Below are 15,601 nucleotides of genomic sequence, written 5' to 3'. Positions count from 1 at the left end.
TAGTTTTAGAAAACGTAAGTTGTTTAGATAAAGCATTTATAATCACGTTATGGGGAGCTACCCCATATGTAAGCTCACTAAACTGTAGATACCGAAACTGTTGACGGAAAGTTGTTGTGCCCCGAGTCAATGTCTATCGTCATTGACCAAGATGCAAGGTCTACTAGTTCACGCCCGATCCCCCCGGTCACGGTGTGAGGTTGTCAAACCTAATAGCACTATCAACTAATAACCCGTTCGCCCCCGGCGATTAATCGGTACTGTAAGCAGGGACTTAAGGTGATAGAGTTTCGTTTAGCTTGGCTAGTTGTGATTTATAAATAATATCCAAATGTATCTCCCCTGGAGATAGTAAGTACCCATTCGGATTTCCCCCAGAAATAATAGTTCAAAAGTATTTTTCTCAAAGTTGGCAGTTTGTCTGTGTCCCTCCCTGGGACGCATGATTTTAGTGTGTGAACTCACCTTGAGTTGCTCGGTAGATTAGGTTACTTGGTCAAGCACGTTGGTCACCACGTCCTAGCATGGTTACCAGTATAGGTCAGGTTTGGGTACAGAGATTTCACGTATTCTACACATAGCTAACACATAGCATGCATACAGTTACATGTTGAGTTATTGGGCCTGCTCTACTATTTGAGCAGTCAACAGTAACAACTAACACATAGTCCAGTTAAACAGGCAGCCCAAACAAATCACGTTGTGGCCCAATAGCTAAAGTAAGCAGCCCAGTCGAGACAAGGTGGTCTCGACTCGAGAACATGCGGTCTCGAGTCGCAACCAGGAGGTCTCGAGTTGTAATGGCTGGTCTCGAGTGGTGCAGGCAGGACTCGCAACCTCAGAGGTCTCGAGTCCAATCTCGAGTTGTCACTATGTGGTCTCGAGTCGAGACCTTGATGGTCTCGAGTCCCTGAAGTCTGTTTTTGAGTTGCTTGGTCTAGGTCTCGAGTCACAACCGTTGCGGTCTCGAGTTGTAGCTCCATGGTCTCGAGTCATCACTTAGACGGTCTCGAGTCGCAACCGAGGGTCTCGACTCGCTTATCTGAAGTTTCTGAAATACCTGCCACGACTTGTACTAACCAATGGAATTCTGATTTCATGATATTGTGTACTATCCAATGAGGGTTCACAAACATGTTTTCTTGTATAAACCTTAATCAAAACAGATCAAGCAACAAGTTTTTCAAATATTTTCATGACATTCATGTTGTTCTTTATTAGGGTTTTCATCATAAACATGTCCATACGGTTCATCATGAGATTCATCCAAATAGATACCATTCTTCTTGTTCAAAGCATAAGCATACATCCTCATTCTACAATACATACCATGCTACTTGGTCAACAAGAATCATGTAAACATTTATTCTAAACACTATGACACACTTGACCTATAATATCAACATAAATCGGATGATCATAAACACCCTACACTATCAATCATTAGTCATTCATATAAATTCTAGCAAGTCATTTATACATAAGAGTTTACACTTATTAACCATCATTTCATCATTCAAAGCAACATCTAAATGATTAGTCTATTCACTCAACCAAGTAGTGTCATCATGTATTCAAAAGTTACCCAAAGATCAACAAGGTTACTAAACACTAACCGGTTGAGAAAAGGCACCGAGTCAAGGAAGAAAGTGAGAAATGAAGTGTCCGAGTGATGATGATGAGCTTGACCGAGGCTCCTTGTTGTCGCCGATTGAATCCAAGAGAGAGAGAGGGAGGTGAGCTTGATTGTTAGGGTTTTAGTGAGAGAGAATGAAGGAGTGTGTGTGTGGGAGTGAGTGTGGGAGAATGATGGAAATGAGGAATGGTTAGCTTGGGCATGGGTTTTATACTCCCTTCTATGGTGCACCCTAAAGGGGCTTTCGGGTGGACTAAAGGAGGTCCACGGCCCAACCGGCCCACTGTTTACTGTCGTGGTCTCGGTTCACTAGTATACACATACATATATATAATACACATACTTAATACAAGGATCACATAACTCGTCAAGATAATTCATGAACTTTCATTTAATAATATAAGTACACCAAAGGCTAATACAAGAAGGTTGCTCGGGAAAACCCAAAGTGTCACATTGTCCCCAAGTTTTAAGAACTTTCGTCTCGAAAGTTAAGGCAGCCACTGTCAAGCTAGTATGAGTGCGAACGTTTCAACGGGGTGTCACATCATCCCCCGTTAGTTTGGAATTTCGTCCCGAAATTCAGTTGAGCTTCAGTGCTGGGGGTTTCGTTTGGGAACAACTGGGGATACTTGCACTTCATCTGGTCTTCCCGCTCCCAGGTAAACTCTGGGCCACGTCGCGAGTTCCAACGAACTCGCACGAGAGGTATCTGGCTACGTTTGAGGGTTTTGATTTCTCGATCCGTGATCTCAATCGGTTCCTCAGTAAAGTGTAGCTGTTCGTCAATAGTGAGTTCCTTGAAGGGGATTATGAGTGTTTCATCTGACAGACACTTCTTCAGATTAGACACGTGGAAGACGTTGTGCACCGCACTCAGCTCTTCAGGCAGATTCAATCTATACGCAACCTTACTGATTTTCTCGGTAATTTCGAATGGTCCAACATATCGCGGATTAAGCTTGCCCCGTTTACCAAAACGAACCACACCCTTCCAGGGTGAGACTTTAAGTAGAACCCGGTCCCCGACCTGGAATTCTAGTGGTTTCCTACGCTTATCAGCGTAGCTTTTCTGACGGTCACGAGTTGCCGCCATGCGTTGTCTGATCTGGGCAATCTTCTCTGTTGTGTCTACCACCAGTTCTGGGCCTGTGACCTGGCTGTCACCAACTTCCGCCCAGCAAAGAGGTGATCGGCATTTACGACCGTACAATGCCTCGAAGGGTGCTGCCTGAATGCTGGTGTGGTAGCTGTTATTGTAGGAGAATTCCACTAGCGGTAGATGCTTCTCCCAATTCTTGCCAAAATCGATCACACATGCTCTAAGCATGTCTTCCAGGGTTTGGATGGTGCGTTCAGACTGCCCATCCGTTTGTGGGTGATAAGCGGTGCTCATGTCCAAACGTGAGCCAAAGGATTTGTGCATAGCTTGCCACAACTCGGAAGTAAATCGTGCGTCTCGATCGGAAATAATGGAAGTTGGCACCCCGTGCCTCGAAACTACTTCCTTTAACTAAACCTCTGCCAAGGTAGAAAACTTGTATGTTTCTTTAATAGAAAACTTGTCATTCCCGCGTTGGGATCTAGGTAGGCCAGTGACGAAATCCATGGAAATTTGCTCCCATTTCCATTTCGGGATTTCTGGTTGTTGGAGTAGGCCCGCTGGTTTCTGATACTCAGTCTTGACTCTTGCGCAAGTCAAACATTTGCTGACATATGTTGTTATGTGGGCTTTCATGCCAGGCCACCAATACGTAGTCCTTAAGTCGTGGTACATCTTATCCGAACCAGTATGTACTGAGTAACGGGACTTATGGGCTTCGTCCATCACAAGTTCACGTAGATCTCCATAGAGTGGAACCCAAATGCACCCTAACACATAGTAAGCGTCATCTTCTTTTTGTTCTAATCGCTGCCTCGATCCTCGCAGGGACTCAGCCCTGATGTTCTCTGGTTTCAGTGCTTCAACCTGAGCATTTCGAATCTGAGTAGGGAGGTTAGACTGGATGGTAAGTTGTAGCGCTCGCACGCGCTTGGGCGTAGTGTCTTTTCGGCTAAGGGCGTCTGCCACGACATTGGCCTTGCCCGGATGGTACTTGATTGCGCATTCGTAATCATTCAAGAGTTCGACCCATCGACGTTGTCGCATGTTTAATTCCTTTTGCTTGAAGATATGCTCGAGACTCCTGTGATCGGTGTAAATAGTGCACTTGGTACCGTACAGGTAATGTCTCCGTATCTTAAGAGCAAAAGCCACTGCTCCCAGTTCCAAGTCGTGCGTAGTGTAGTTCCTTTCGTGAGTCTTAAGTTGTCGAGAAGCGTAGGCAATAACCTTCTCGCGTTGCATTAACACGCAACCGAGCCCATGAATAGATGCATCGCAGTAGACCACAAAGTCGTCGGTACCTTCAGGTAACGAGAGAATAGGAGCACTGCAGAGGTTATCCTTCAGCTTCTGAAATGCGGACTCCTGAGCTTCATCCCATTTGTAAGCAATACCCTTCTGGGTGAGAGTCGTGAGGGGCTGAGCAATCTTCGAAAATCCCTTGATAAATCTACGGTAATATCCTGCCAATCCCAAGAATTGGCGAACTTCGGTCGGGGTTTTAGGTGTAGGCCAGTTCTTTACAGAGTCGATCTTAGCTGGGTCGACGTGAATTCCGTCCTTGTTGACCACGTGCCCAAGGAAATGAACTTCTCAAAGCCAGAAGTCACATTTCGAGAACTTGGCGTACAGTTGCTCATTGCGAAGGAGTTCGAGGATACGGCGTAGGTGTTGTTCATGCTCTTCTTGACTTTTTGAGTAGATCAGGATGTCGTCGATAAACACAATTATGAATTTGTCGAGGTAAGGCTTGCACACTCGGTTCATGAGATCCATGAAAACCGCAGGCGCGTTAGTCATTCCAAAGGGCATGACAAGGAACTCGTAATGTCCATAACGAGTTCTGAACGCAGTTTTGGAGATGTCTTCATTACGGACTCTTAGCTGATGATAGCCCGATCGTAGGTCAATCTTAGAGTAGTAGCTCGATCCTTGCAACTGATCGAATAGGTCGTCAATACGTGGGAGAGGGTAGCGATTCTTGATGGTAACCTTGTTCAGCTCATGATAGTCGACGCACATTTGGAATGTGCCATCCTTCTTCTTAACAAAGAGTAGTGGTGCTCCCCAGGGTGACGAACTAGGGCGGATAAACCCTTTATCCAATAGTTCCTGTAGTTGCGTAGAGAGCTCCTTCAGTTCTGCGGGGGCTAGTCGATAGGGCGCACGAGCTATAGGCGCTGCTCCGGGAGCTAGCTCGATTTGGAACTCGACCTGACGGTGGGGAGGGAGTCCAGGTAGTTCTTCAGGGAACACCTCGGGGTAGTCGCGTACCACTGGAAAATCTTCAATCCTCTTTTCCTTTTCCTGTGTGTTGGTGACAAGTGCTAAGATAGCGGTGTGCCCCTTTCGTAAACACTTCTGGGATTTCAAGAACGAGATGATGCCTGTGACTTCTCCGCCTTTGTCACCTTGTACGATGAGGGGTTTGCCAGAGCGGCGGGGGATGCGAACCATTTTCTCTTGACAGAGGATTTCCGCGCGATGTTTGGATAACCAATCCATACCGATGACGACGTCGAAGCTTCCAAGAACGATAGGGAAAAGATCGATGCTATAGGTCTGACCAGACAGTACTAGTTTGCAGTCGTTGACAACGTGTGAGGCCTCGATGTTTCTACCATTAGCTAACTCGACGATATGTCTAGAACTTAGTAACGAAGGCGGGTGCTTAAGCTTCTTACTAATGCATAGGGACACATAACTAGCATCGACTCCAAAATCAAATAATACAAAAACATAACGATCATCGAGTAGGAACTTACCCGCCACGACGTTGGGGCCATTCCTCGCTTCTCCAGCTCCAATCACAAAAGCCCTTCCTCTTGCACCATTCCCAGCATTGTTGTTGTTTTGATCGTTGTTTCCAGCTCCCTGATTGTTGTTGCGGTTCTGGTTCAGTTCAGGGCAATTCTTCTTAATGTACCCCTTAACTCCACACAGGAAACAACCCTTGACGTTCCCATGATGTTGCTGCTGCTGATGTTGGTTTTGCCCTGCAGGGCATGGACTCCTACAGTCCTTGGCCTCATGCCCCATCTTGTTACATCGCTGACACTGACTTTTCCCACAAGGCCCGCTGTGGTGTTGGTTGCACTTGTTACACTTGGGGTGGTTCCCGCGATAGCCACCCTGTTGTTGAGGGCCCTTGTTGTTGTCAGTTTTCCTTTGCTGGGTTGGGGCCTGAGTGGGGTTAGCATCCTTGCTTTGATTTCCTTCCCACTTACGCTTGTTATCACTAGGAGTTCCAGCAGTAGCACTGATCCTTTTGGGCAGCTTGCCCTGTTCCACCGCCTGATCAGTGAGTATGTGAGAAAGACGGACGACTGGCTGAATGGTATTGAGGTTGGCTGCGGTCACATGGCTTCGGATTTCTGGAGCCAAACCCTTGATGTACAATTCGATTCTTCGATACATAGGTCGAGACATGTTTGGGCAAAGAGCAGCATAGTCGTTGGACTGTTTGGTGTATGCCTCGATCTCTGATCCAACCATCTTGAGCTCAAAGTACTCGTTTTCGAGCTTGTGGATGTCATCCCTGTGACAATACTCTTCCTTAATCATGTCCTTGAAATCTTCCCACGCAGTAGCATTAGTAGTTTCCAAGCCAAACATCTGAATTTGCGCCTTCCACCAGGAAAGCGCGTTTCCTTCAAGCGTACCAGTAGCAAACTTCACCCAATTTGCAGGGGGACACTCACAGACAGCAAAGACGGCTTCGACTTTCTCAATCCAGTGCAGAAGACCTATGGCACCCTCAGTGCCATTGAAAGGGAGAGGCTTGCAATCCATGAAAGTTTTGAAAGTACACACGTGTGGTTGCGCAGGCGCGTGCTGACCTGTTGTGAGAAGCGAAGCGAGTAGGTTTAGGTGTGAAAAGGCAATGCGGCGGTAGGATCTAAACATCCTAAAATAACGAGTTTACCTCCAGGGTGAGCTGCGAAAGCTGCAGCCACCGTGTTAAGCAGGTTAGTGAATTGAGCCTGAGTCATGTTAATGTTTCCTCTTCCACGTCCACTCATTGTCTTCATAATCAGAAAACATAGTATGAGTGTGATGTCGTAATGTAGCGAGAATGAGATAGAAGAGGGAGGTGTATCTATCTAACTAGGCACACTAGTACGTATAGCAGAACAGAAAGCATAAAGCAAGCAAGCAAGTAAACACTAGTCCGACCTATGAGGTCTAATGTGTTGAGTCTTGCAATTGGAGTGTAGTGTCGTCACGAGTCACGGGTTATAGTCTGGTTTTTCTCAAAAAGATTTCCCCTTTTTAAAACCAAGTTCACTATAACCAATGGCTCTGATACCAATCTGTCACACCCCCAAAATCCACATGCGGAGTACCACCGCTTGGAGGCATGACTGACCAGGATCCAGCCACCAATTATACTGAGCAATTTAATTAATAACATAAGTAATACTCACCAACCACAAGGTTAGCAAATACCATAGTCAAAGTTCAAAAGTTTTAAGTTCAAATAGTAGTTTAGATAAGTAGCGGAAGCATAGACAAAATAGTTTAAAACAAGGTTCTTAGTTCAAGTTTGTTTAGAACCCAACACACGGGTTTGACGACCACTACACATCCACAGGCTGCAAGCTCCTGAGTCACTGGGTACCTGCAAAGCATGCAGTAGGGTATCAACATAATGTTGGCGAGTCCACGGGGTGTCCAGTTTTAGTTTTAGAAAACGTAAGTTGTTTAGATAAAGCATTAATAATCACGTTATGGGGAGCTACCCCATCTGTAAGCTCACTAAACTGTAGATACCGAAACTGTTGACTGAAAGTTGTTGTGCCCCGAGTCAATGTCTATCGTCATTGACCAAGATGCAAGGTCTACTAGTTCACGCCCGATCCCCCCGGTCACGGTGTGAGGTTGTCAAACCTAATAGCGCTATCAACTAATAACCCGTTCGCCCCCGGCGATTAATCGGTACTGTAAGCAGGGACTTAAGGTGATAGAGTTTCGTTTAGCTTGGCTAGTTGTGATTTATAAATAACATCCAAACGTATCTCCCCCGGAGATAGTAAGTACCCATTCGGATTTCCCCCGGAAATCATAGTTCAAAAGTATTTTTCTCAAAGTTGGCAGTTTGTCCGTGTCCCTCCCTGGGACGCATGCTTTTGGTGTGTGAACTCACCTTGGGTTGCTCGGCAGATTAGGTTACTTGGTCAAGCACGCTGGTCACCACGTCCTAGCATGGTTACCAGTATAGGTCAGGTTTGGGTACAGAGATGTCACGTATTCTACACATAGCTAACACATAGCATGCATACAGTTACATGTTGAGTTATTGGGCATGCTCTACTATTTGATCAGTCAACAGTAACAACTAACACATAGTCCAGTTAAACAGGCAGCCCAAACAAATTACGTTGTGGCCCAATAACTAAAATAAGCAGCCCAGTCGAGACAAGGTGGTCTCGACTCGAGAACATGCGGTCTCGAGTCGCAACCAGGAGGTCTCGAGTTGTAATGGCTGGTCTCGAGTGGTGCAGGCATGACTCGCAACCTCAGAGGTCTCGAGTCCAATCTCGAGTTGTCACTATGTGGTCTCGAGTCAAGACCTTGATGGTCTCGAGTCCCTGAAGTCCGTTTTTGAGTTGCTTGGTCTAGGTCTCGAGTCGCAACCGTTGCGGTCTCGAGTTGTAGCTCCATGGTCTCGAGTCATCACTTAGACGGTACCGAGTCGCAACCGAGGGTCTCGACTCGCTTGTCTGAAGTTTCTGAAATACCTGCCACGACTTGTACTAACCAATGGAATTCTGATTTCATGATATTGTGTACTATCCAATGAGGGTTCACAAACATGTTTTTTTGTCTAAACCTTAATCAAAACAGATCAAGCAATAAGTTTTTCAAATATTTTCATGACATTCATGTTGTTCTTTATTAGGGTTTTCATCATAAACATGTTCATACGGTTCATCATGAGATTCATCCAAATAGATACCATTCTTCTTGTTCAAAGCATAAGCATACATCCTCATTCTACAATACATATCATGCTACTTGGTCAACAAGAATCATGTAAACATTTATTCTAAACACTATGACACATTTGACCTATAATATCAACATAAATCGGATGATCATAAACACCCTACACTATCAATCATTAGTCATTCATATAAATTCTAGCAAGTCATTTATACATAAGAGTTTACACTTATTAACCATCATTTCATCATTCAAAGCAACATCTAAATGATTAGTCTATTCACTCAACCAAGTAGTGTCATCATGTATTCAAAAGTTACCCAAAGATCAACAAGGTTACTAAACACTAACCGGTTGAGAAAAGGCACCGAGTCAAGGAAGAAAGTGAGAAATGAAGTGTCCGAGTGATGATGATGAGCTTGACCGAGGCTCCTTGTTGTCGCCGATTGAATCCGAGAGAGAGAGAGAGAGGGAGGTGAGCTTGATTGTTAGGGTTTTAGTGAGAGAGAATGAAGGAGTGTGTGTGTGGGAGTGAGTGTGGGAGAATGATGGAAATGAGGAATGGTTGGCTTGGGCATGGGTTTTATACTCCCTTCTATGGTGCACCCTAAAGGGGCTTTCGGGTGGACTAAAGGAGGTCCACGGCCCAACCGGCCCACTGTTTACTGTTCACTCGAGACCGGGTGGTCTCGAGTCGTGGTCTCGGTTCACTATTATACACATACATATATATAATACGCATACTTAATACAAGGATCACATAACTCGTCAAGATAATTCACGAACTTTCATTTAATAATATAAGTACACCAAAGGCTAATACAAGAAGGTTGCTCGGGAAAACCCAAAGTGTCACATTATCCCCAAGTTTTAAGAACTTTCGTCCCGAAAGTTAAGGCAGCCACTGTCAAGCTAGTATGAGTGCGAACGTTTCAACGGGGTGTCACAGAATCAAGCTTTGAAACATCAAATACTAGCACCTGAAACATGTTTTAAAATAAAGGGTCAACTATAAATAGTTGGCGAGTATACATACGTTTTGCATAAATCAAATAAGTTAATCAATTAGCATGTCATAGTTTTATCTAGAACAATCTTGGAAAACAAACACTTTGGAGCAAATGTGGTATACAATCAACCCTAGTGACTGAAAGAAACGACAACAACTTTTAAAGTTTTAATGTCTATTTCGATCATCCCAATAGTTGGATGGGTTTGTCAGACCTACAGCGCTGTAATCTACTATAGTCGGCTTGATCAAAGTTAATGATTGTACTATGTTTAGCGTGAGTTCCTAAAGTAATGTTTATGACAAGACACTTTTAACAACTTCAATTCCGTCAGAGCTGAAAATATGAAATTTCCAATTTTACATTTTAGAAAGAACAGTGTGCCAATATGTCAACAACAACGACATTGTTCGTCGGTGAAAATTCCGGTGAGTATTCCACTCCGTCAACAACAACGGTGGTGGAAATTCTGGTGAGTATTCCACTCTGAGTAGAATGTAGCATGTCGGATTCATTCTAGTTGGGAGTTACAATTATCGCTATTAACTTTGTGCGTATAAGAGCATACCTCATGTGTGGTTGTGTGCAGTGTTTATTGTTTAGCTCATCGGATATATGGGGATGATGGTTGGTTCTTTTGTCATCTAATTTGAAAACGATGAATTGATGATTTAACGGAGAATTTCTTTTAATCCCTCTATGTGGGACTTGAACCCAAGACCTCTCCTGCCAAACCCAAATGCTTAAAGGTTTTTCCTTTACCAATCGATACCACTCGACTCAATGATTTAATGGTGGGTTTTTTTTTTATTTATTTAACACTGGTCCAGATTTAATTAATTATTTAATGGTGGGTTCCACTATTATAACTTTTCTTTTTCTTTTTCAAATATAATGTATTTTAATATTAAGGGTGAAAAAATCATTTTACACCTACTTTAACTTTAAAATCTAACAATCATCCACTTCAAGGAGTATTCGAGTGGAACAACATTGTAATTTTAGAAAGTCTAGTACTAAAGGTGCAATATTGGCAAACCACAAGGACTATCTGGGCATTTATCTCTATTTATATAGATAACATACTCACGAGCCTTGTGAAACTCAATGTATGAAACTAGATTTCGTTATAATAAGCTTCAATATAAGTTCGAGCTTGTTTAAACAGGCTCGATTAGAGTTTTTGGCGAGCCCATACCAAGCTCATTCATCTATTAAGCAAATACCATCATGGGTATTTTTGTCAACTCACCCCAAACAAGTAGACACTTCAGAAGTGTGATCTACCTACCTATATTGTAATGCCCAAAAGACAACAAGAACTAAAGAATCTTCTAGAAGTAGAACAAACATATTATTAGTATGGTAACAAAGTTCATGAACTCTTCCATTCTACAATAACCACTTTTCCCTGCTTTTATTCTCATATAGATCTCCAATTTCCATCCACCTACATTAACAGAAAAATACGTGTTTTAGAAAATGAAGCTGAAAGAACGCAAAATACCTCTCTTAAGTTGAATAAATACTTGAACTTATGGCGGTCTTGTGCCACCCATCGTGCCTTCAAACAACGTGAACTTCCGTATATAAGGATGAATATGTATGGTTGATAAAAGATAATAAAACACTAATAATCAAGCTCCTATTGCCTTTTCCAAACTTGCCATGTATGTCAAGTATATAGTCCACAGAAATGAAAATGAACTATTCATTAATGGCTGCCAATTAATATAAAGCATATCTACATTAGTCGCGTGTCATTTATACAAAAAAATTAAAAAAAAAAAAGCGAAATGGTGAATTTGCATACCTGCAAATGAACCGGAATTATTTTGTAAGTGAAGAAATCACACACCGGCCAGTACATAAGACCACCGGTTAAAGTTGGCAAAAGATCTCTACGTAATCTCAAAGTGATCTCGCTACCACTTTCACCTGAATTTTAGACCATAGTTAGAACCCGATAATGATTTTGGAAATTCAAATTAAAATTTTTAATAAATTTAAGTGTAAAGTACACGAATGGTCCCTGTATGATTTACCAAAATTTTGGATTTATTCCCTAGCTTTCCAAAAGTACACAAATGGTCCCTGTGGTTTGCACTTTGGAGAACATTTAGCCCCCTGCTTTTTTTCCAAAAGTATATGGATTATCCTTGTGGTTTGTACTTTGTAACACATTTAGTCCCTAACTTGGACATGCTAAAACCTTTAGATTTTTTTCCAAAAGTATATGGATTATCCCTGTGGTTTGCACTTTGGAGAACATTTAGCCCCCTGCTTTTTTTCCAAAAGTATATGGATTATCCTTGTGGTTTGTACTTTGTAACACATTTAGTCCCTAACTTGGACATGCTAAAACCTTTAGATTTTTTGGCTAAGGACTAAATACGTTACAAAGTGCAAACCACAGGGACCATCCGTGTACTTTTGGAAAGCTAGGGACCAAATCCAGAATTTTGGTAAACCACAAGGACCATCCGTGTACATTACTCTAAATTTAATCATCAATTAATGCAGTTCCAAAGTTTTTTATATTGTAAAGATCAATTTTTTTGGACATGCTTCAAAAGTTATATATATATATATATATATATATAAAAAAAACTTATTATTGCGAGTATAAGTTGCTGTAATCAGATACCCATTTTCAAAATGCAAATCGCAAGTAGTAATCACAACAACTTTAAAATGTATATTCAAGTGTTAAATTTTTCATGGGATGGAGAAGGTATAAGAGAATCTAGAACTTAATCTTGTAAAAAATGGAAAGAAAACTTAACTGCGGAAATCTTGAAATACCTTGTAAAAACGCGTTATAAGTGAAGAAAACAGCGGTACATGAAGGCCCGTAAAAGATCTGTCCTACAATTAGCTTCTTGAGGGTGGTAGTCATGTCTCGTTTGGGTAGGATTCTACCCAAGAAATTAAACCACAAATGTTGTGCGGGCCCTAGAATAAACAGTCCAAACATCGCCATTCGTAGTGTTCTTATCAAGTCTAAAGAACTAAAAGCTCCGATGGTCATAGACTGATGCATCATTCAAGTCAAAATAAGTATGGAGAAAGGTAAAAAATCAATGTAACTAATATCAAATTAAGAAGTACTAGAATCCCATTTCATATGGTTTTTTATGACATATGGGTTCTACATTAACAACAAAAATTAAGGGCGTATAATTCAACAAATTGCTAGGTGTGCTTTCGTTACAAAACCTTTCTTTAAATGGAGACTCGCACAAACACGTATACCTAGTGCCTAGTGCTTTCAAGATAGGATGGGAATCGCATAAACAGTTATACATAGTGCTAGCAAAATATGGTGGGAGAGAGAAAGAAAGGCGGTTATGTATCACAGTTAACGCATTAGGTATAGTTGTTTATGCGGTTCTCTACTTTAAAAATTGATTTTGTAATGAACGACCACTATTATGCTAATAGAAAATTTAATAAAGCGCTATACGACTACAAGTAATTTTAACATTGTCAAAAAATCATTATCCAAACAAGAAAGTGTATATGAACCATCTTGACTCAAAATCAAACCGTGCCCACAATAAAACGAAAAAACAAAGAAGAACATTAGATAAGCACTACCCAAGAATCATTAATAGTTCAACAAGTTGCGATTTGTAAATCATAAAATTGCATTTTTTTCGAGCTAACTTTTTTTTTAAATTTCAAATCCAATATTTTTCATTCCAATCACCACGGCAAATTATATAAGGATAGCAGGTAGACGAGCAACAAACTGCGCCGCCATCCCCTTCTAAATAGAGAACCCTAATCTACTAAAAACAAAGCCTCGCCCCTGAGGGGTCGAAAAGTTGTTGTGGACCACACGCTGAACTCTAGGGGTCGAAAATTGCATTTGAGGTCAAATATTGTTTGTTTGCCTTTTATAATAGCTAATTGACTAACCTCAACATGTTCTTTAAAGAAAGTCCAAAATTAAAATGCAACATAAAAATAACAGAATCAATGCCAAATAGGTAAAAAAACAAACTTTGACTTTTTAAGAGTCAAAATGGTCTTCCAATTTCAGAAATCAACATAAATTATTTTTCTTTTGTAAGAACTTCATATCTATGTTAAATTACACCAAGATTTTACAACCACAACAACAACAAAAAATAATAATAAATAAATAAAACCAAAAAAACAGAACTTTTATTGATAAAAACCTAAGGAATTTAGATCAAATCTGAATGTTAAATTACATGAAGATTTTACAACAAAAAAAAAAAAAAAAAACCAGAACTTTCATTGACAAAAACCTAAGGAATTTAGATCAAATCTGAATTTGGCAACAATCATGTATAAATCTAGAAATCAAGTTCTTAATTAAACACCAACATTGGTGTATCAATCCATTACAAAAACAGACACAAAACACCCAAATTAAACTGTTACAAAAAGGGTTTTGAAACAACACACCTGTGCAGTCAAATCAGCAGCTCCATAGATCAACCCTGCAGAAACACTCTTTGTGATTACCGGACGAACATCAAGCATCCTTAAATACCACGAAAGAAACCTCATTTTCTGATCTTGAAATGAGGAAGATGATGATGTTGAATTTGAGTTTTAAGAATTAAGGATTAAAAGGGTTTGTGATTTGTGTAATTCTCAAGATTCTTGCGGTGTAATTAGGAAGATTAGACACTGCATTGTGATGAATTTGAGATTTGTGTGTGGGAAAGATGGTGTTTTTGGTTTTGGGTATGCTAGTTCTGAATATCATGTTTTTTTTGAAACAATGAAATTTCACATTCATTGAATTCTTGTTTTCGTTTTTTGTTTTTAATTATTATTTATTTTTTAATTTTAATTTTTTGGATGTATGTTCGTTGGAAGGGCAAGTCGCGTGACACTATTGATTCATTTTATTCAGGAGATTTGTGTTTGTTTTTTTTTTTAATTTTATTTTTAATTTGGGGTTTTGGTTTTTACACTTTATGTATACTTGAATTTAGGGAATGGATTTTTTCCATTCTAAGTTATCGAAAAGTTGTTGTGTTAAAACTTCCATAATAATGTAAAGATAGGAAAACGGGAGACTTGACGGTTTGTTTCAAGTTGAAATATATAGTTTTCCAAGGGGATTATATTGAGAAACTGCTCATTCTATCTACACAATTTGACTGATTTAATACGTATCGTATTAGCTTATACTATCTGTATTGGTTAAGGTTTTAGACATGTCAGGGTTAGCGATTGTCTGGTGGCTGGGCTTATACGGATCGTATAGGCTTATATAATCCATATTGAAGAACTGATTTTTTTAGATGGAATTTTGGTGTTTTGGGTGTGGTTTGTTGGTGTCTTTATTGTCGGTTATTTGTTGCTTTTATGTGTTTTATAATTTTATTATTTTTTTTATCGTGACGTATTGTATTATAGCGTATCGTGACGTATCGTATCACATTTATAAGTTGTATTATATTTTATCGTGACGTATCGTATTTATATTTGGTATTATATTTTATCGTAACGTGTCATATCATATATCATATTATACATTATACATAACCAACCAACCAATCTAAACATTTGAAATAAACAAGCACATATATAAATAAACTGAAACTTAACTATATAATAAGTTTGTATATATACATGACATAATCCAAAATACAAAAAAAGTACAACAAAATATCCTAAATCGTTAGATCCGCACCCTAAGGATCCTGAGTGGTGCCTGACGGCCCCGGATCCTAAGTGGTGCCAGACGGTTGCGGATCTCATCCCGGGCGTGGCAGCAAGTCCGACATCGGTATGGGGCTCAGGCCACGATCCCTAGCCGCTTGTATATCGCCCTGGATCTCCCGCATCAAAAGAAGCTCAGTACAAGCGTAGTGGGCGTCCATCTGCGCCTGTAGCCGCTGCTCCATCTGTTGT

At 40.8% G+C, this 15,601-nt stretch overlaps 1 protein-coding gene across 2 annotated transcripts; it reads right to left on the bottom strand.

Moving 5' to 3' along the window:
- Positions 1-10,807: 10,807 nt before the first annotated feature.
- LOC110943931 (PXMP2/4 family protein 4) lies at positions 10,808-14,447 on the bottom strand. Of its 2 annotated transcripts, XR_002594954.2 has the most exons (5): positions 14,138-14,445; positions 12,503-12,731; positions 11,511-11,635; positions 11,227-11,418; positions 10,808-11,147 (listed from the first exon to the last, which is right to left on the bottom strand). XR_002594954.2 is itself a non-coding variant. In XM_022185664.2 (4 exons), exons 1-4 carry the CDS (start codon positions 14,240-14,242, stop codon positions 11,121-11,123), a joined length of 486 nt encoding a protein of 161 aa, XP_022041356.1. In that variant the 5' UTR covers positions 14,243-14,447; the 3' UTR covers positions 10,808-11,120. The 2 variants fall into 2 exon arrangements, 1 of the variants encoding a protein (XP_022041356.1); XM_022185664.2 differs by lacking the exon at positions 11,227-11,418 and having other exon boundaries at positions 14,138-14,447.
- Positions 14,448-15,601: the final 1,154 nt, after the last annotated feature.

The sequence above is a fragment of the Helianthus annuus genome, chromosome 2 (assembly GCF_002127325.2).
Source record: "Helianthus annuus cultivar XRQ/B chromosome 2, HanXRQr2.0-SUNRISE, whole genome shotgun sequence".
NCBI classification, from domain to species: Eukaryota; Viridiplantae; Streptophyta; class Magnoliopsida; order Asterales; family Asteraceae; genus Helianthus; species Helianthus annuus.
The sequence above is the reverse complement of the archived record's forward strand: the minus strand, read 5'-3'. Positions and strand labels throughout refer to the sequence as shown.